At 43.4% G+C, this 22,868-nt stretch overlaps 1 protein-coding gene across 2 annotated transcripts in view; it reads left to right on the plus strand.

The window, feature by feature from the left end:
• The window catches only part of uri1 (URI1 prefoldin like chaperone), a 37,350-nt gene extending 14,870 nt beyond the window's left edge, over window positions 1–22,480 (plus strand). Inside the window, exons 5-11 of one of the 2 annotated variants that reach the window (XM_078400449.1) lie at window positions 9,069–9,157; window positions 12,415–12,490; window positions 15,038–15,218; window positions 17,928–18,216; window positions 19,778–19,920; window positions 20,410–20,656; window positions 21,552–22,480. In XM_078400449.1, the coding sequence (XP_078256575.1) occupies window positions 9,069–9,157; window positions 12,415–12,490; window positions 15,038–15,218; window positions 17,928–18,216; window positions 19,778–19,920; window positions 20,410–20,656; window positions 21,552–21,746 (1,220 nt within the window). In that variant the 3' untranslated portion in view covers window positions 21,747–22,480. Of the gene's footprint in view, window positions 1–9,068; window positions 9,158–12,414; window positions 12,491–15,010; window positions 15,219–17,927; window positions 18,217–19,777; window positions 19,921–20,409; window positions 20,657–21,551 lie in introns of both variants that reach the window. The other variant, XM_078400448.1, reaches the window with a different exon arrangement.
• Window positions 22,481–22,868: the final 388 nt, after the last annotated feature.

The following is a 22,868-nucleotide window of genomic DNA, read 5'->3' on the forward strand; positions in this document are numbered from 1 at the left end:
AAACTCAGCAGGTCAGGCAGCATGTCTGGAGAACATGGAGCGGTGATGCTCGGCTCCAGACCCTTCTTCAAGAAGTGTTCCGACTCTAAATGTTCTCCAGAGATGCTGCTTAACGTGCTGAGTTACTCCAGCACTTTGTCCTTTAATGACTGAATAAACCGCTCCTGGAGTATTGTGCGCAATTTTGGTCTCCTAATTTGTGGAAGGACATTATTGCTTTTGAGGAAGTGCAGCGTAGGTGTTCACCAGGTTAATTCCAGGGACTGAGTGATCAGCCATGATCGCATTGAATGGCGGTGCTGGCTCGAAGGGCTGAATGGCCTACTCCTGCACCTATTGTCTATTGACTGCGGGACTGACATATGATGAAAGAATGGGTCGACTGGGCTTGGATTCACTGGAATTTAGAAGGATGAGACGGGATCTTATAGAAACATGTAAAATTCTTAAAGGATTGGAAAGGCTAGATGCAGGAAAAATGTTCCCGGTGTTGGGGGAGTCCAGAACCAGGGGTCACAGTTTATGAATAAAGGGTAGGCCATTTAAGACTTAGATGACGAAAAACTTTTTCACCCAGAGAGTTGTGAATCTGTTTCACCCAGAGAGTTATGAATCTGTGGAATTCTCTGCCACAGAAGGCAGTGGAGGCCAATTCACTGGATGTTTTTAAGAGAGAGTTAGATTTAGCACTTAGGGATAATGGAATCAAGGGATATGGAGAAAAAGCAGGAACAGAGTACTGATTTTAGATGATCAGCCATGATCATATTGAATGGCGGTGCTGGCTCGAAGGGCCAAATGGCTACTCTTGCACCTATTTTTCTATGTTTCTATATGGCAAAATGAATGTCCTTATTGAGCCTATAAGGTGATTGATTCAAAATAGCATTTTGCACTGGAAAATTTAACGTGTATAGGAATGTGATTTAAAGAGTATAAATAACACGGGGAAGCCGAAAAAAAGGTGGAATTAATGTACTTGAATTCTATCTTTCATTCCTGTAATATAATACCTGATTCAAGATGGGTAATCCACTGCTTCTGCGAATAGGCCCAGAATACAATATTCTCTACATTAAAGCACAGGCTAGCTGGGGTTCTTCTTATCCTTTGTATGCAACTGTGATTATGATCAGCTGCTTGTGCTTCTGTTGAGCAGAACTAACTGCTTAGTGTGCACTGTTGCTCAGTCAATAGACAATAGACAATAGACAATAGGTGCAGGAGTAGGCCATTCAGCCCTTCGAGCCAGCACCGCCATTCAATGCGATCATGGCTGATCACTCAATCAGTACCCCGTTCCTGCCTTCTCCCCATACCCCCTCACTCCGCTATCCTCAAGAGCTCTATCCAGCTCTCTCTTGAAAGCATCCAACGAACTGGCCTCCACTGCCTTCTGAGGCAGAGAATTCCACACCTTCACCACCCTCTGACTGAAAAAGTTCTTCCTCATCTCCGTTCTAAATGGCCTACCCCTTATTCTCAAACTGTGGCCCCTTGTTCTGGACTCTCCTAACATTGGGAACATGTTATCTGCCTCTAATGTGTCCAATCCCCTAATTATCTTATATGCTTCAATAAGATCCCCCCTCATCCTTCTAAATTCCAGTGTATACAAGCCCAATCGCTCCAGTCTTTCAACATACGACAGTCCCGCCATTCCGGGAATTAACCTAGTGAACCTACGCTGCACGCCCTCCATAGCAAGAATATCCTTCCTCAAATTTGGAGACCAAAACTGCACACAGTACTCCAGGTGCGGTCTCACCAGGGCCCGGTACAACTGTAGAAGGACCTCTTTGCTCCTATACTCAACTCCTCTTGTTACGAAGGCCAACATTCCATTGGCTTTCTTCACTGCCTGCTGTACCTGCATGCTTCCTTTCATTGACTGATGCACTAGGACACCCAGATCTCGTTGAACTCCCCCTCCTCCTAACTTGACACCATTCAGATAATAATCTGCCTTTCTATTCTTACTTCCAAAGTGAATAACCTCACACTTATCTACATTAAACTGCATCTGCCATGTATCCGCCCACTCACACAACCTGTCCAAGTCACCCTGCAGCCTTATTGCATCTTCCTCACAATTCACACTACCCCCCAACTTAGTATCATCTGCAAATTTGCTAATGGTACTTTTAATCCCTTCGTCTAAGTCATTAATGTATATCGTAAATAGCTGGGGTCCCAGCACCGAACCTTGCGGTACCCCACTGGTCACTGCCTGCCATTCCGAAAGGGACCCATTTATCCCCACTCTTTGCTTTCTGTCTGTCAACCAATTTTCTATCCATGTCAGACTATTATTTTAATATATCCGGAGTGACACAATGGCGTTACTGGTAGAGGAGAGCTTCACAGCACCAGAGACTCCGGTTCGATCCTGACCTTGCGTGCTTTGCTGTCTGTATGGAGTTTACACCCGTGACCATGTGGGTTTCCTCCGGGTGCTCTTGTTTCCCCTCACATCCCAAAGACGTGAGGGTTTGTAGGTTAATTAGCGCCTTTAAATTGTTCCTGGTGTGCAGATAGTGGATGAGATCTTGGGATAGCGTAGATCTAGTGTGAACGGGTAATCAATGGTCAACGTTGACTCGGTGGGCGTTTTGTATGTTTGGTATGTTTCATGCCATATCTCGAGCTTCTTTATCAAAGAGCTTTGTTATGGAGTGAACCTGTACCTTCACACATTACGTGGCAGTCTTTGAATGGAATTTATTCACTTGATAGGTTGGTGATATGTTAGTTTTAAACCCAGTGGGAGGGATCTTAGTTACACCTCCTAGCCCCAGAATGAACAGGTTTTATTCCACTCTAGTTGAAGCCCATGGGCTGAAGCTCTGTGGGTAACTTGTCCATCTTACACCATTCAATGTCTCTGATATTGGCAATCCCAGAGTGAAAAATAAGATTATTATTACTTGTATAAATGGCTGATAGATTTATACAAAAAAGCAAAGAATCGACTTTGTGTATTTTTATTAAAGACGGTTGCCTTAATCTTGGATTCTGTTCAGAATCGCTGTAAAGCTGAGCCACAAGATGAGCCCCATAATTATTTTTCTTGCATCAGTCCTGTCTGAGAAGTTCAGGCCAATAGGATGCAAACCTTCAGTGTTGGAAATGAGAGAGGAATGTTAGAAAGAATGGCATTTGTGGTTTGGACTGGGAAGTATCAGAATTCATTAAAAATGCAAGAGTTATTAAAATCCTGAAACAAACAAATGCAAATAGGTTGCTCTTCTTACTCAACCACATAAAATTCATTCAAATGGGCTTGCAGATCCTGAACCAGGTGCAGGATACTTCAGCAGATTTCTCAGTAAATGTCCTAGTGACTCTCAGTAAATGCTGCTGGACTCTTGTGTGTTACACTTCCATCTTCAGGTATGCTAGTACAGTTGTCCTAAACTTCTTGACATCTATGTGAGCTAATGCTGCATGTTCACCGTGAACTGCTGGCTTCCCCAGCAAGATCTTACTTGTTTTTCAGTGATTTGTCTGTCATTCTAACACTTGCAAGACATGGATAATTTTAGCTTCCCACCTAAAGCTGTTTTTAGATCCCTGTATAGTTATACTACTTTTGCAATTAAACAGTATATTCCAGACCCGCAACCTTTTCTCTGACCTCCAGGGTTTAACAATCGCGGGCATGGTTTTATAGTATTGATTTTTGGCAATGCTTGGTTGAAACCTGTCATAGTCTAAGTTTGACCTTTGCAGATGCTAAGATTAAATGACTTCAAGGTTGAGTTGATCTGGCAACAACACTAATCAGCAGCAGCGTATAAAGCCCTAATTGTTGCCAAACTTTAATGACTTCAAGCAAACTTCAAGGCTTTATGAATATTTGCCGTAGCAAAATCTTCAGCAGTGCAGTCCCACAAGTGTTACACGTTGACTTCCAGATTAAAGATGGGTGTTCCTTTACAAAGCATTAGATATAGATTTATGAAATCCTTTTTCAACCATGCCTTTATTATATCTGTTACACTGTAAACAAATAGTGCTAGAGATATACAGCATGGAAATAGACCTTTCTGACCATCAAGCAAGCACCCATTTACACTAATCCTACGTTTATCCATTGTTTTAATTCTCCCCCACATTTCTATCAATCCCTGGATTCTACCACCGATCTACCTACTAAAGGTAATTTACGGTGGTCAGTTAACCTATCGGCCTAATTTCTTTGAGATGTGAGAGGAAACCAAAGCACCCGGAGGAGAAACACATGGTCAGAAGGAGAGAGTGCAAACTCCATAGAGGAGCACCCGAGATCAGGATTGAATCCGGGTCTCTGGAGCTGTGAGACCGCAGTTCTACTCACTGCAACCAGAGTTATTTAGCAGTAACACAAGGAACTACAGATTCCAGAATCTTGAGCATAACACAGTTCTTTATCTCTCATTTCCCTTTCCCCTGACTAGTCTGAAGAAGGGACTTGACCCGAAACGTCACCCATTCCTTCTCTCCAGAGATGCTGCCTGTCCCGCTGAGTTAATCCAGCTTTTTGTGTCTATCTAGAGTAACTCAGCAGGTCAGGCAGGCAGCAAGGTACTTTTGTGCTTAATATGTATGTATTATATGTCGTGTTTGCCTATTACACCCGTGATATAATTGAATCATTGGCTAACAATTGTTCTTGCCTCTTACATTATAGATCAAATATCTAGCAATAAAATAGCGCTAATCAGAGTAGAATTGATCAACAAATCAATCCTTTTAGTTTGGCAGCTAAGGATACAGTGTTGGAAGAAGCAGGAAATAGTTTCTGACCTAGACATGATTGGGACAATTGATGTTTGTTGCAAACTTGAATTCCCCCCCCCCCATTAGATTAGAAATAAAAGCTAGAAAAAGGAAGTATGAAATGCTGTGTTAGTCTGACATCAGTGGTGGGGAAGATGCTGGAGTCAATTATAAAAGACGAAATTGCTGAGCATTTGGATAGCAGTAACAGGATCATTCCGAGTCAGCATGGATTTACGAAGGGGAAATCATGCTTGACAAATCTACTGGAATTTTTTGAGGATGTAACTAGGAAAATTGACAGGGGAGAGTCAGTGGATGTGGTGTACCTCGACTTTCAGAAAGCCTTCGACAAGGTCCCACATAGGAGATTAGTGGGCAAAATTAGGGCACATGGTATTGGGGGTAGGGTACTGACATGGATAGAAAATTGGTTGACAGACAGAAAGCAAAGAGTGGGGATAAATGGGTCCCTTTCGGAATGGGAGGCAGTGACCAGTGGGGTACCGCAAGGTTCGGTGCTGGGACCCCAGCTATTTACGATATACATTAATGACTTAGACGAAGGGATTAAAAGTACCATTAGCAAATTTGCAGATGATACTAAGCTGGGGGGTAGTGTGAATTGTGAGGAAGATGCAATAAGGCTGCAGGGTGACTTGGACAGGTTGTGTGAGTGGGCGGATACATGGCAGATGCAGTTTAATGTAGATAAGTGTGAGGTTATTCACTTTGGAAGTAAGAATAGAAAGGCAGATTATTATCTGAATGGTGTCAAGTTAGGAGGAGGGGGATTTCAACGAGATCTGGGTGTCCTAGTGCATCAGTCAATGAAAGGAAGCATGCAGGTACAGCAGGCAGTGAAGAAAGCCAATGGAATGTTGGCCTTCATAACAAGAGGAGTTGAGTATAGGAGCAAAGAGGTCCTTCTACAGTTGTACCGGGCCCTGGTGAGACCGCACCTGGAGTACTGTGTGCAGTTTTGGTCTCCAAATTTGAGGAAGGATATTCTTGCTATGGAGGGCGTGCAGCGTAGGTTCACTAGGTTAATTCCCGGAATGGCGGGACTGTCGTATGTTGAAAGGCTGGAGCGATTGGGCTTGTATACACTGGAATTTAGAAGGATGAGGGGGGATCTTATTGAAACATATAAGATAATTAGGGGATTGGACACATTAGAGGCAGGAAACATGTTCCCAATGTTGGGGGAGTCCAGAACAAGGGGCCACAGTTTAAGAATAAGGGGTAGGCCATTTAGAACGGAGATGAGGAAGAACTTTTTCAGTCAGAGAGTGGTGAAGGTGTGGAATTCTCTGCCTCAGAAGGCAGTGGAGGCCAGTTCGTTGGATGCTTTCAAGAGAGAGCTGGATAGAGCTCTTAAGGATAGCGGAGTGAGGGGGTATGGGGAGAAGGCAGGAACGGGGTACTGATTGAGAGTGATCAGCCATGATCGCATTGAATGGCGGTGCTGGCTCGAAGGGCTGAATGGCCTACTCCTGCACCTATTGTCTATTGTCTAATACTTATTTAGAATATTATTTTGCCTGGAGTTTCAAAATAAAGGCATTTATATTTGGATTTTATCAGACCATGCTGAGACCAAACCTAGAATCCTCTGTGCAGTCGGTGGAATGTCTGGGAGATTTATAAACTGATGCCAGGGATAAGGGGATGATCCTCTGACAGGTTGAATGGACTAGCCCTATATTCCATAGAATTCAGAAAAGCCTGAGATGATCTCCTTGATGAAGAACATTGTTGTGGTGCTTGAAACAAGATCCTGGGGAATTTAGAACCAGGTTCAGCCTCACGGGGAGGAGTTGGCCATCTCAGAGTTAATTAATCACTTAAAGGATTATAATGTCTACAACTTTCTGTAGCCTCTTTCATTCTTGAGCATTCAAATGACTCCACAGTGGGGATCACTGGTCGGTGTGGACTCGGTGGGCCGAAGGGCCTGTTTCCACGCTGTATCTCTAAAACTAAGCGATGCAACCAGTCAGTTTGCTCTCAACTGTACACCCGTGCAAGTTCTACAGAGTATTCAGCAACATGAAAAACCTCATCAAACTTCTGAGAAAGTAGCGAGATTGAGCTTTCTTTGAGATTGTGTCGATGTGCTGAGCCCAGGGCAGATCATCAGAGATGTGACGTCCAGGAACTTAAAGCTGGACGCTCTCCACTGCTGTCCCATTGACGAAGACAGGTTTATGGACTCTTGGCTTTTCCTTTATGAAGTCAACAATCAGCTCCTTGAGAGCAAGATAGTTTAGTTTAGGGATATAGCACGGAAACCGGCCCTTCGTCCACACCGACCAGCAATCCCCGTACACTTGCACTCATCTACTCGGGACAAGTTACAATTTTTAACAAAGCCAATTAACCTACAAACCTGCAGGTCTTTGGAGTGTGGGAGGAAACTGGAGCTCCCGGGGAAAACCCACGCAGGTTACGGGGAGAACGTACAAACTATGTACAGACAGCACCCGCAGTCAGGATCGAACCCGGATCTCTGGAGCTGTAAGGCAGCTAATCTACTGTTGCCCTACCTAGGTTATCAATGCTCTTTAGTTCAGAAGTATGCAGGCCACAAAAACTCACATAATTCTTTATTTTCAAATCTGACTCGAGCATAGTTGTAGTAAAACACCAATTTGTGATTGGTGCTGAATTATTCAAACATTGTCATATGTCCCAGATGGAACAATGAAATTCATACACCAGTTGTCTTTGAATGCACCTTTGTTAATTATTTAGTTTTGTAATTTCTGTTGATTCAGTCTTTCACTGGTTGTTGCTTCTTCCTGGTACTGATGCCAGCTCTGCTGCAATCCAGCTCAAAAACTGTTCAATGGTCAGTCTGCATAGTTCCCGCACAGGCATTCCTAAACATGGATCTGTGCTGTTTTGTGCATTGCTTCTAGGTTCATTTAGTACTCCTAAATGTCAAACCTCCCGAGTCCTCCCATTCTATAATTCTAGCCTACTACTAGAACCTGTTAAGCATTAGCTACCACGCACTTAGCTTGGTTTAATTTAGAGATAATGGAAACGGGCCCTTCGGCCCACTGAGTCCATGTTGACTTTTGATTACCCATTCACACTTGTTCTACCCATCTACTCCCTACACATTTGGGACCAATTAACCCACAAACCCACACGTCTTTGGGATGTGGGAGGAAACTGGAGCACCCGGAGGAAACCCACGCGGTCACAGGGAGAACAAGCAAACACCACCCAGACAGCATCCGAGGTCAGGATCGAACCTGGATCTCTGGTGCTGTGAGGCAGCAGCTCGACCCCTGCGCCACAGTATCAATGCTTTAAAAATAGTATAGGATAGATAGGAGAGTGTGAAGAAAAAGATAACAAGCAGATTTCTCAACTGTGATTAGAATCTCTTTGATCTGATGGGATCTATGGAAGGCTATGGAAGTTAAATATGTGCTTTGTGTAACTCGCCTTGACATTATAAATTAGAATATCCTATGACTTACTCGTGATCAGTGCCAAAAGAGACAGGCTTTGTATGTGATTTTGAGGAGCTCTTTTCAGTGGATGCATATTTGTTTTTTAAAGAAATCAGTCACAAAATATAAAGAGAAAATTCCCCAAACAAAAACACCGTATGGGGCTTTCATATTACTTTATTAATATATTAAATTAAAAAGAAATGCCATTTTGAGCTATAGTGCTTTAAGTAGTTACTATTTTGATGACATTGTTTGTGATCTGGCCCACTCTGGCTGGTGGTGGCATCTGCAACTTGCTAATGCAGTTAGAGCAGAATTTAGCTGCACAGTTGTGAGTGTATAGGGAGTGTAGTAGGGGGCTGAGGAAGCACCCTAGTGGGGCACCCGTGTCGATGATTATTGGGGATGAGGTTTTGTTGCTTATAGATCTATGTGGTCTATGGATCAGCGACACAAAGAACTGGAGAAGGGTCCTGACCTGAAACATCACCTATCCTTGTTCTCTGGAAATAGACACAAAAAGCTGGAGTAACCCCTTGGGACAGGCAGCATCTCTGGAGAGAAGGAATGGGTGACGTTTCGGGTCAAGATCCTTCTTCAGACCCATTCCTTCTCTAAAGAGATGCTGCCTGACCCCGCTGAGTTCCTCCAGCTTTTTGTATCTATCTCCAGTTTAAACCAGCACCTGCAGTTCCTTCCTACACGCTTGTTCTCCAGAGATGCTGCCTAACCCGTTGAGCTACTTCATCAACTTTGTGTGGTTTTTTAGTTTAAATAAATTGCTGTTTTTCTTCAAGAATATATTGTTTACAGTTTAGTTATCTGCTTTTTCAGATGTCCAAGAAGCACTGGACGATCTTCACAAAGTTATGAACAACTTTGAATCTAGAATTCGGTTCACTGATTTGGAGAAACTGATTAATGTAGGTGATATTTCTGTGTTTTTTGTTTGGCTCATTTAACGATAAATGTTGTTACACTTATTCACATGAATATTTCTTTCACTTTAGGGGAGCACAACATGCTTCTGTTGTATGTAAACATGGTGTTCAATGGCCGGCTCTAAAACGTGGAAGTAAATGACTTCTAATAGTGTAGCGAAGGTGAAGCAGCATGGTTAGACGTGACCAGGCTGAATGATGAGGCTTGATGAACATAGAAGTAGTTTGTGTTCAATAAGTTAAAAAGGAAACCTAATATTAGTGCATAAAAAGCTCAAAGTTCCCCAGTGCAAACAACAGTTCGTAGTTCTTAGTTTAGTTGGTGTTTATAGTTGTGCCTCACAGCGCCAGAGACCCAGGTTCGATCCTGACCACGGGTGCCGTCTGTATGGAGTTTGTGCGTTCTCCCTGTGACCGCATGGGTTTTCTCCGGGTGGTCTGGTTTCCTCCCACATTCCAAAGACTTGCCGATTTGTAGGTAATTGGCTATTGTAAATTGTCCCGAATGTGTAGGATAGTGCTAGTGTAAAGGGTGATCACTGGCCAGAACGGACTCGGTGGGCTGAATGGCCTGTTTCCACACGTCTCGGTCACGGGACGTTTCACCACCCGATACGGCTCGGCCGCGGGGCCTTCAATCGCCCGGCTCGGCCGCGGGACGTTTCAGCACCCGGTGCGGCTCGGCCGCGGGGACTTCCATCCTCTTGCGGGGACTGTGCGGGTCGGTCGGGGACGAGCTGTCTGTGCGTGGGGAAGAGAGTGGAAGTTTTGTTGCCTCCATCACAGTGAGGGGGTGTTTGGAGCCACTGTGATGGATGTTTGTGTTGGGGTCATGTGTCTTGTGTTCTTTTTTTTGTTTTTGTGTGTGACTGCAATGTAATTTCGTTCGGTACCTCGGTACCGAATGACAAATAAAGCTCTGTATTCCTGTAGTATCTCTAAAGTCTAAAGTAATGTTTGTTGTGTTTTGTGCCAGATTCCAGCATCTGCTGTTCATTGCATCACTGCCATGCACTGTGTAGGTTATGTTGAGGAGTTCTCAACTCCTAATCATTGTTATGTCCTGAAGCTATCAGTTTATGGAATACTAGTATTGTCTGGATAATATATAGCAATATTTGTAGGTAATTAAAAAATTTAAGAATTAATCTACAGATCTGAACACAAGGCCTGAGCTGGCTAGAACTAAAAGTGAAATTAAATGGTGTACAGCTCCAGATTCTTAGTTTTATCCTATTCTCCAACTAATGAGAGAAATTGTAATTAATAAAATACAATTCTTGGTGTCGAAAAATAAACCTGAAATGTGAAAAATAAACCTGAAGAAACGTGAATATTTTACAAGCTGTAGAACAGTTAAGATGGCATTATTTATCTCCTTTGAAGATAATGGGACAAATTATAGAAATTATACCTGGAGCGTTCATGTTCTGGGGTTTTCACAAGCTTTCATTTTGTTATCTCATGTTGTTTTTGGCTTTAGTTCAGTGCTCAATCTCTGACAATAGACAATAGGCACAGGAGTAGGCCATTCGGCCCTTCGAGCCAGCACCACCATTCACCAGTTAGCCTGACATCAGTGGTGCGGAAGATGCTGGAGTCAATTATAAAAGACGAAATAGCATCACATTTGGATATCAGTGACATGACCACTCCGAGTCAGCATGGTTTACGAAGGGGAAATCATGCTTGACTAATCTTCTGGAATTTTTTGAGATGTAACTAGGAAAATGGCAAGGGAGAGCCAGTGGATATAGTGTACCTGGACTATCAGAAAGCCTTTGATAAGGTCCCACATAGGAGATTAGTGGGCAAAATTAGAGGACATGCTATTTGGGGGTAGGGTACTGACATGGATAGAAAATTGGTTGGCAGACAGGAAAAAAAGAGATGGGATTAACGGGTCCCTTTCAGAATGGCAGTCAGTGACTAGTGGGGTACCGCAAGGCTCGGTGCTGGGACCGCAGCTATTTACAATATACATTAATGATTTAGATGAAAGGATTAAAAGTAACATTAGTAAATTTGCAGATGACACAAAGCTGGGTGGCAGTGTAAACTGAGGAGGATGCTATGAGGATGCAGGGTGACTTGAGGTACATGGCAGATGCAGTTTAATGTGGATAAATGTGAGGTTATCCACTTTGGTGGCAAGAACAGGAAGGCAGATTATTATCTGAATGGTGTCAAGTTACGAAAAGGGAAAGTACAATGAGATCTGGGTGCCCTCGTACATCAGTCACTGAAAGTAAGCATGCAGGTACAGCAGGCGGTGAAGAAAGCTAATGCAATGTTGGCCTTCAGAACGAGGAGTTGAGTGTTGGAGCAAAGAGATCCTTCTGCAGTTGTACAGGGCCCTGGTGAGACCACATCTGGAGTATTGTGCGCAGTTTTGGTCTCCAAATTTGAGGAAGGACATTCTTGCTATTGACGGAGTGCAGCGTAGGTTCACGAGGTTAATTCCCGGGATGGCGGTCTGTCATATGTTGAAAGAATGGAGCAACTGGGCTTGTATACACTGGAATTTAGAAGGATGAGAGGGGATCTTATTGAAACATGTAAGATTATTAAGGGATTGGACACGTTAGAGGCAGGAAACATGTTCCCGATGTTGGGGGAGTCCAGAACAAGGGGCCATTTAGAACGGAGATGAGGAAAAACTTTTTCACCCAGAGAGTTGTGAATCTGGAATTCACTGCCTCAGAAGGCAGTGGAGGCTAATTCTCTGGATGCTTTCAAGAGAGAGTTAGATAGAGCTCTTAAAGATAGGGATATGGGGAGAATGCAGGAACGGGGTACTGATTGTGGATGATCAGCCATGATCACACTGAATGGCAGTGCTGGCTCAAAGGGCTGAATGGCCTATTCCTGCACCTATTGTCTATTGAAACATGAATGTGATTAGCAACCATGGTTGGAGACAGGAGAAAAACATATTTATTTCTGCTTTTGCAAATCTTGTATGGAAACTGAATGGAAGCTCCCATAATTTACTAATTTTCATATGTTGTTGCTGGTTCCGTAATGCTGTCTGTGTTTTTGTAATACAATACATAATTTGTAGTTTATCAGCATTGTAATGGAAATTTTGAATGATTCACAACTCTTTTGTAAGCTGCAGTATTGAAACAACTTATCCATATGTATATTATGTATAAATAAATATTTCAAATATTTGCAGATAAAACGAGTCCCCTCATTTTATACAACTGAACTTTTATTGTATAATCTTTTATTAGGAAAAGGAAGATATCATAGAAATACATGAAGAAATTCAGAATGAAGATCTAGAAATTAAAGATTTAAATTCTGAAGGTATTTAACATTTTGTTTCTACTGTTTATTTCCTGTAAGAATTGTAATTTGAAGTTTATAACTGGGACTCGGGACTATAAAATATTCTTGTGGGGAGGGATAAGGATCTTGTGATTATTTTTCAACCAAATTAACTTGCACACGTTGAAAGCAATCATAGCCCCATGTGCAAAGGCTGAACCAGTAATGTTACGTCTAAATGTTGTTTCCTCTTCTGTACTTTGCTCCACCCGACTCAACAAAAAGGTTAACCGCTGTAGTATCGCTGCAAAATGAGAAGAAATGCACTCAATTATAGGACCACCTTTGTCCCGGGGACCCTTTCATCCAAGTTTCATTCAAATTGGTATTATATTTTGAAGTTTAAAAATTACCTTATTAAACCGATTGCTTGCCATGTTCAGCGTGGGAGGTCACAATAGAACCCGCCCGAGTGACGGCCAATGAGGGGGGGGCGCATGGGTCCGCGCCTGTGCAGTTGGAGCCCGTAGATCTAATAATTACGTAAGATGGCCGCCGGATCCGTGCGTGCGCAGAACCCAATGGGTCCGTGCCTCTGCAGTTGGGGCCCGTTGATGTTGAGAGGGGAGGGGAGGGTGAGTGGGGTGGGGGGGGGGGGAGGGGAGGGTGAGTGGGGTAGGGGGGGGGTTGAGTGGGGTGGGGGGGGGGAGGGTGAGTGGGGTGGGGGGGGGGAGGGAGGGGGGAAGGGGCAGGCATGTGAATTTTCCGCAGATTTCCGCGTTTTTAAATTCCATTTCCCGCACTTTTTACATGATTTCCACGTTTTTCATTTTGCCAACATTGCATTTACCAACGGAGAAATCGGATCAAAGAAAAGAAACGGTGTAAAGACTTGCAATGAACACTAGGGTTCCGCTAGATGTCGCTAGAGGTTCCGCGAGAAATCCCCACATAATGGAAGTCTCCCCGAAAATGTGGCACCTTGGCTGGGCAAAGCAGCCAATCTCGACCTCATCGGGATTTCCACGGCCGATCAGTGGGTTGAATTTGCAACCTGCGGCCAGGGCTCTGGAACTCCAGCCCAGCTGGAGCCAGCACATCTATGCCCATAGCCGACTTCCTTGGCCGGCTGGATAAACCAGCAAAGCTCTGGAACCAAGAGTGCCAGAAAATCAGTGGTGGAACTGTAATGAGTAAATATTAAATTTAATTGCAAGATTATATAACTAAATTAATTAAGACGGGGTTAAAATATAAAGCACAGCAGAAAAGCCAATAACCACCTTTTTGGGCTGATTATCAATTAATGTGCGAACTTCAAAATGTTATTAGTATAGTGACATTCACATTATTTTGTAATGCCTGTTTTTTACTTTGAAATGCGCTAAAAGAAGCTTGAAGCTGGTAATTTTGTGTGATTTTTTTTTTTTTAATCCAATTTTTTGACTCCCGCTGCAAGTGCTCGGCTCTTTTCCATTTTTTTTACCTCACTCACATGCCTCGAGGGGAGGAGGAGTGGGGGAGAGGAGGGTGCTAGACCAATGCAGGAGATGTTTTGGGGGGTTGAGAGTGGGGGTGGATGAAGGGGGTATTGAGTGAGTGAGTAGGGGGGGTAGAGGGGGAGAGAAGGGTGCTATTCCAATGCAGGAGAGGCTTTGGATCCATGGCTCGCTCTGGCTGCAACGCTGGCGGCACGGTGCTGAGGTAAGTGGCACCCTGTCCCCTTCCCTGTCCCTCCTCGCCCGCTAACGGCCCCGGGGGACACTCCCCGCCCGGCAACGGGCTTCGTCATTTGGAGAGGGTTGTCAGGCCTGCAGGATCGTCAGTTGGGGAAGGGTTGCCCCAGGAGAGGGCCTCAGGAGAGATTTGGACCCAACGGGTCCACCTCAGTCTAGTACCTGATTAAAAGTTAGATTTTTAAATGACAAAAGTTTTTGCACATTAGGATGTAGAACATATTTATAATATACTAGACCAAGTGGACCCGTTGGGCCCAAACCTCTCCTGCATTGGTGCAGCACCCTGTCCTCCCCCCCTCCCCTCTCTCATCAACCTCCCTTCTCCCCCACTCCTCCCTCCCCCTCCCCTCCTTTTAAACTTAAAAATGTAATATAGCACCGATTTCAATAAAACTACTTGCATTATCACTAAAGTGACAAAGGTGAGTACGGTGGGCCTAAAATTGTTGCACTATCATGTACCATTTTGGCTGAAGTTCAGTCACAAACAAGGTAACAAACGAGAGTTTTAGTATATAGATATATTTTTTAATGGTTTTGAATAATTTCTGAAATACTTTTAACTGCTTGGCAATATATTTACCTTACTCATAAATTAATTATTGTCAATTTACCTAAAACCTTTAAACTTAGAAATGTGAAATTGACCACTTTCTTTACTTGTGTGTTAGTGTTGACCTTGGACAATGATAGCTTAAAAATGTCAAAACCTTAAATCATTGCAGCACTTATGGCACCTAATTAGTCTCTTACGCGTAATGGTGCAGTTACATTATTTTAAAGTAGATGCCTGACATTTGAAAATTCTAATTTTGATCAGGTTGCTTAAAACGTGCTGGTGTTGCAGGGAAATACAGGAGAGCACACATGGCGAAGGAAAACTGCAAGCCCAAAGAGATTTTTGTGGCTGATTTGGAGGTTGGCGATGGTGGCGGGGACTGCAAGTCAGAACTGTTATCCGAGAAGGAATTGTGGGACAGGCTGGAAGAGCTGGAGAAACAGGAAGAGATGCAGGATGAAATTGATAGGTAACCTGTTCATAGCTTAAATAGCGGTGACTGAAACGACATTGTTATTGAATCATAAAATATATTTAAGCATTTTAATCCATTTCATTTGTTAACCAAGTGAGGTACGGTCTTTATTATTACAATTAATATTTGTGTTATTAAACATTTCCTATTCTTTCAGCACAACTATTTGATCTGCTTGATTGCCAAGAGGCACAGTGCTGCCTGACCCGCTGTGTTCCTCCAGCACTTTGTGTTTTACACATTTGTATGCTTGCGTTCATTATCAAAGAATACCTGGCGATAATGGGGGAGAAAATACTGAAACAAAAATTTAATTTCAGTCTTGCTTATCTTCTCGTAATGTTCATCGGAATAGTGATTTGCTGTTGATGTAAGGATTTTTATATTATGCAGCCTGCAAAAGGTTCTCTATGAAGTAGCAATGATGTTTCATTATACAGTATTTTGAGTTTTTTATTTTCAAACTCAACTCGTATCATTATGTACTTCAGTAAAATCATGAGGGGAATAGATAGGGTGAATACACACTCTTATACCCAGGGTAGGGGAATCAAGAACCAGAGGACATAAGTTCAACATGAGATGGGCAAGATTGAATAAGAATCTGAGGGGCAACTTGTTCACTCAGAGTGTGGTGGGTATATGGAAGGAGCTGCCAGAAGGCAGGTACTATAACATTTAAAAGGCATTTGGACAGGCACACGGATAGGAACGGTTTAGAGGGATATTGACCGAATCATTTGCCCATATACGCTTTAATCTTAATATGATATATGATTGATGATCAAAATAACAGGCATTTCATGGACTCTTACTTTATCATCAGAATGTCAGAGCTATTGAAGATATTTAACGTGAAATATTGGCATTCAAATTGCACAGATGATCTGTTTGCATTGTTTGCTATTTGTGGTCTATTTTAATGTAATGTATCTTTCATCAAGTTTCTGTTTCACTCAGTTGCCCGGTGCCTAACCATTCAACTAAGTTTTCTAGTTCCTTTCAAGAATTAGACAAAATTTCACCATGTTATGGGACCAGTCATTGATTTTTTTGTCAAAGACAATAGGTGCAGGAGGAGGCCATTCGGCCCTTCGAGCCAGCACCGCCATTCAATGTGATCATGGCTGATCATTCTCAATCAGTACCCCGTTCCTGCCTTCTCCCCAAACCCCCCTGACTCCGCTATCCTTAAGAGCTCGATCTAGCTCTCTCTTAAATGCATTCGGAGAATTGGCCTCCACTGCCTTCTGAGGCAGAGAATTCCACAGATTTACAACTCTGACTGAAAAAGTTTTTCCTCATCTCAGTTCTAAATGGCCTACCCCTTATTCTTAAACTGTGGCCCCTTGTTCTGGACTCCCCCAACATTGGGAAAATGTTTCCTGCCTCTAACGTGTCCAACCCCTTAATATTCTTATATGTTTCGATAAGATCTCCTCTCATCCTTCTAAATTCCAGTGTATACAAGCCCAGTCGATCCAGTCTTTCAACATACGACAGTCCCGCCATTCTGGGAATTAACCTGGTAAACCTACGCTGCAGGCCCTCAATAGCAAGAATATCCTTCCTCAAATTTGGAGACCAAAACTGCACACAGTACTCCAGGTGCGGTCTCACTAGGGCCCTGTACAACTGCAGAAGGACCTCTTTGCTCCTATACTCAACTCCTCTTGTTATGAAGGCCAACATTCCATTGGCTTTCTTCACTGTCTGCTGTACCTGTATGCTTCCTTTCAGTGACTGATGGACAAGGACACCCAGATCTCGTTGTACGTCCCCTTTTCCTAACTTGACACCATTCAGATAATACTCTGCCTTCCTATTCTTAGCACCAAAGTGGATAACCTCACACTTATCCACATTAAACTGCACCTGCCATGCATCCGCCCACTCACACAACCTGTCCAAGTCACCCTGCAATCTCATAGCATCTTCCTCACAGTTCACACTACCACCCAACTTTGTATCATCTGCAAATTTGCTAATGATACTTTTAATCCTTTCATCCGCCATTAATGTCCTTTTTACATATTGTTTTTATTAAAGCAAAGTCCGTCTTGTAAAAGGTGTGTAATTGTTAAGAGTAAATTTCATAGACCATGGTCAAAATATGATTCCATATATTATTGAGTGATTGGTGAGCCCCTTGAGCTTGCTACCTTAAGTAGACTATGGAGATCTTTTAAGAATGTGAGGAATGGAGTGAGAATTAGACATGAAATGCTGCAATAGCTCAGCATCCCTGGAAAGCATGGATAAATAGGGTTTTAGGTCGGGACCCTTCAGACATGGGTCAAGTGATAGGTGGGAACAGGGAGGGGAGTTTTGATTGGCAGATGGATGGACAAAGGCTAGAGATGAAAAGACAAAAAAATGTAAGATTCATCTCTGGCATCTGTGCAACCATCTGCCAATCAACCCCCCCTCACCTGTATCCACCTAACACTCTCTAGACTTTGTCCCACCTCCACCTCTCTTCTAGCTTCAACCCCCCCCCCCCCCCCCCCAACACACTCCAATCAGTTTAAAGAAGGGTCCCGACTTGAAATGTATTCTCCTGAGATGCTGCTTGACCCACTGAGTTACTCCAGCACATTGTGTCTTTTATTTTGTAAACCAGCGTCTTCGGTCCCTGGTGCCTCCGTGACCGCAGAACAAATCGGTCGCCGCTGTTGGAGTAATCCATGATTTTTAATTCAGGTTGTCGGACGTGTTGAATGGAAATAGTGAAGAGAGCAGCTCCTCTGAAGAAGAGAAGGACAGAAGCGTCAAGGCTAATTCGGCCGAGAGGCCGGACTGGATGCGCCTGCCAGCGGTACGTGAGGGAGGCGCTGATGAGGACGGTGTGGAGCTGCTCGTGGATGCCCCCCACGCCAACAACGTGGAATACGGCCGGAGTCTCAAAGCGGAGTATGAGGAGGAGGAGGTGACTGGGGACGATGACAGTGTCCCCACTATACACTTCATCCACACCGTGGAACCAAAAAGGGTATCTACAAACATTTACTCTCTTGAATATTAATCAGTTCCACACCTGCAGTCATAAGGCACAAACTTAAATTGTGCTTCAATTATGAACAGTCGGAATAAAATTGTGGGATATAGATTTTAATCTTCACTTATAGTCTTGTTTGCATTTTCTTGGGGGAGAAAAGTGCTGAAACTGCAAAGTACTTTTGTACCCTTATAAAGCATTTTATTACTGCTAATAACACTTGATTTGAGACTCCTGTCAGCTTGGTTTATTATTGTCACGTGCACTGACATACAGTGAAATACTTGTTTATATGCTAGCCAGTCAAAGAAAAGACTTTATGAATACAATCAAGTCTTCCACAGTGCACAGATAAAGGGTACAACATTTAGTGCAAGATATAACATTGAAGCCTGATAAAGTCCAATTAAAGATAGTTCAAAGGACTGCACTCGGCTGATGAGAGGATTGTTCAATTGCCTGATAGCAGCTGGGAAGAAACTGTCCATGAATCTGGAGATATTTATTTTCAAACTTGCCTGATGGGAGAGGGGAGAAGAGGGAGTGACCGAGATGAGACTGGTCCTTGATTATGCTGGCGGACTTGCCGAGGCAGCGTGAAGCGCAGATGGAATCAGTGGAATGAAGGGTGGTTTGTTTGTGTGATGGTCTGGGCTATGTCCACAATTCTCTGCATTTTCTTGCGGTCTTTGCTTTCTTCACACCAAGATTAGGGGAGGAAAAAATATTGACCCAGTCTAACACCAGGAATAGTCCCATAATGATCCACTCTGGAGCAGGTCCTATCGTTGACCTAGTCTACCACCAGGATAAGTTCACCCAGTCTAACACCTGGAGCAGGTTGACCCAGACTTAACACCTGGAGCAGGTCCCATACTATCCCAATCTGGTGCAAGTCCTATAGTTGACCCAGTCTAACACCAAGAGCAGGTCCTCTAGTTGACTTAGTCTAACGCCAGGAGCAGGTTGATCCAGACTCACACCAGGATCAGGTTGACCCAGTCTCATACCAGGAGCAGGTCTTATATATAGTTGACCCAGTCTCACACCAGGAGCAGGTCCCATCAGACTTCCCGCCAGCAGAGTGGGCGGACTGCCAGACCCCTGCAGGCAGTCTATCCCAGCCACTGTTTCCCCCAGGTTGCTCCCTCGACACGTTCCCTATTTGTGCCACTGACTCTTCCACTGAGGCAAGGCAGCTGAGACCTAACAGGGCGGCACGGTGGCACAGCTGGTAGAATATGCCACTCACAGCGTCAGAGACCCGGGTTCAATCCTGACCTCGGGTGCTGTCTGTGTGGAATTCTCATGGATTCTCAGTGTTTTTCTTTGTGTTTAACTCTTTCATCATGAAATTAGTTGCTTTTGTGACACTATTCCTCAGGAAGCAAGTTTCAGGTGTAGTCATACCTTGAGGATTCTTATCACTCTTCTCAAATGTTTAACACAGTTTAATGCAATTTACAGATTTACTGTTAAGGAAATTAAATAGAAATATTCTGTTATGTCATGAATTCTTACTCAGCCTTTTGCTCTTGAAATTGTACATTTCTAGGTAAGAATAAACACTGGAAAAAACACAACCTTAAAATTCAGTGAGAAGAAGGAAGAGGCCAAGAGGAAAAGGAAAAATAGTACTGGCAATGGAAACTCTGCTAATGAGCTGCCAAATATCAAAACTCCTTCAGATATTTACAGGTATTTTAAATTTGCTGAATTTTAAAATGGTAGTTTAGTTTAGACGCAGCACGGAAACAGGCTCTTCGGCCCACCGACCGCACCGACCAGCGATCTCCGCACATTAACCCAAGCCTACGTACACCAGGGACAATTCACACTTATACCAAGTATACAAACCCAAGCCAATTAACCTACAAACCTGTACGTCTTTGGTGTGTGGGAGGAAACCGAAGGTCTTGGAGAAAACCCACGCAGGTCACGGGGAGAATGTACAAACTCCGTACAGACAAACGGCTGTAGTTGGGATCGAACACAGGTCTCTGGTGCTGCAAGCGCTATAAGGCAGCAACTCTACCGCTGCTCCACCGTGCCGCACTAGTTTCCCATACCACCGGTAGTTTTCCATTTTGGTCCCTTCCCTCCCTCCCCCCTTCCCCCCCCCCCCCCCCCCCCAACCTAACCTGTTGGGCGGTGGTATTACAAGTTTATTTGCGACGTTCCTTGCAGACTATTTGTTGATGTTGTAAATGGAGAATATATGCCACGTAAATCCATTCTGAAGTCGCGGAGTCGGGAGAACAGTATATGTAGTGACACTAGTGAGAGCAGCACGGCAGAGTTTGAAGACCGACGGTGTACCCTGCGCTCTCTAAGCTTTGAAGAAGCAATACACAGTGATGCCAGTGAATGCAGCATTTTGGAAGAGGATGAAATCAGTTCTAGCAAACCTCTGCCTTGGCCAAGTGCATTTGAGGTAAGAGAGAGGAGCGCTTACTTTTCATTCTGCTTGGTCGGTTGTATAAGGCATGTGTGCAGGAGTGATCATTTGCAACACACGCACGCACGCGCACACACACACACACACACACACACACACCCATATACACACACACACACATGCCCATACACGGCCCCGCAAGCATGCCCCTGTGCAAACGCACGCACGCGTGCGCACACACACACACACACACCCATATACACTCCACACCCACACACACACACACCAATATACACCACACCCACACCCTCGTTTGGGAACACCTCTGCCTAAGATCACATGAAACAGCAGAGAGTTGTAGATGTAGCGCAATCCATCACACAAAATAGACTCTCCATCATTGACTCTGTCTACCCTTCACGCTGCCTCGGGAAAACATCCATCATAATCAAAGACTTGTCCCACCCCGGTCATTCCTTCCCCCTGCTCCTGTTGGGCAAAAGGTACAGAGGTTTTAAAATGCACACCACTAAATTCAGGAAGAGCTTCTTCCCCTCTGTTATCAGGCTTCTAAACGGTCCTTCCATACGCTAAGATACTGCCTCATTCACCTCGACCCTATTGCAGAAATTAGTTGTCTCTGGAACTGATGCGCTACAATGCTGAGAACTATATTCTGCACTCTACCTTCCCCTTTGCTCTACTTATTGTACTTGAATTTGACATGATTGTGTTTATGTAGAGTATTATCTGATTTGATTAGATAGCATACAAAACAAAGCTTTTCACTACCTCGGTACACGTGACAATAATAAACCTAAATGTATATTTCAGAACATAAATACCAGTTTAACTTTTTATGATTCCTATTAAATTTGATTAAAACTGTTTTCCAAATTGATGATGGGCCAATCAATTTTATTTTTGTTAGGCATTTTCTGGCATGGTAGTGGAAAAAGAACTTATCTCACCCACGTTAATTCCACATCTGACTATTGCTCATCCCATCCTACCAACAATTCCTGAGAAGAAAGTGTCTGAGGAAGAAACTTTTCTCCAAACTTCGCAGGAGCCTCAGAGGAGGGTGTCAAAGTTTAAAGCAGCTCGAATGCAGCAGAAGAAATGAACTTCCTTCAGTACCATCTGTTTTATATTTTGTGGCTGAATTAAAACGTTGATAAACAGGATCCTTGCACTGTCTACGTTTGCACAGAGTCTTGTTTGCTTGTTTAACAAAAAAAATCTTTTCAAACTGTGATTTCAGTACTTTAATACTTTGAATGTTTGTTTCTAAGAAATAAATTTGAATGTGAAGCTGATTTTATAAAATTTCCACGATGCCACATTTTCCGAACATTCAGTTGTTCAGTTGTTGGGCAGTAAAACAAGTTGGTCAGGTTTCTTCATATATTTAACCTGCTACACTTAACTGTTTATTTTAGCATATTGGAATAGATTAAAAAGTACTGCAACTGTCTTTTTTCAAGCTGTAAAGATCCTATTTTGTGTAGAATTCTTAAATGACCTTTGTAAATGTGTTCATTGAAAATTTACAAGCTTTCATCTGTAAATGTGTGTTGTGCATTAGTCTCAATTTAATAAACCTTGCACGACATGATAGACCTTTGTACATTCTCTTTCAACTGCGTTATTTTGATAAGAAACGTTGAAATTATAAAAGATATTGAAGAGATGTTACTATTTAGAATACATGTCCACCTCTTTCCCCTTTGTAGGTTGTGGTTTCGTTTTTAAAACTAACATGTTGAACTAATTGGACATGGAGTGCTTCACATTTACAGCGGTCATCTTTTGGGTGCAGATATAGGCAATTCATGGTGGCACAAGAAGCTGCAGATGCTGGAATTGTGATGAAAACACACAAAGTGCCGGAAGAAGAGTCCCAACACGAAGCGTCGTCTGTCTGTTCCCTCCACAGATGCTTCCTGGCCTGCTGAGTTCCTCCAGCGCGCTGTGCTTTGACATTGGCAATTGATGGCCACTTTTCCAGACCAAATTCTGTGCTCATACGTGATAGGAGCAAAATTAGGCCATTCGGCACATCAAGTCTACTCTGCCATTCAAAAATGGCTGATCTATCTTTCCCTCTCAACCCCATTCTCCTGCCTTCTCCCCATAACCCCTGACATGGGTCAAGAATCTACTCTGCCTTAAAAATATCCATTGATGTTTCCACCAGTGGGAGAGTCTATGGCTGGAGGTCACAGTCTCAGAATTAAAGGACGTT

This window comes from Rhinoraja longicauda, chromosome 6 (genome assembly GCF_053455715.1).
Source record: "Rhinoraja longicauda isolate Sanriku21f chromosome 6, sRhiLon1.1, whole genome shotgun sequence".
Lineage (NCBI taxonomy): Eukaryota > Metazoa > Chordata > Chondrichthyes > Rajiformes > Arhynchobatidae > Rhinoraja > Rhinoraja longicauda.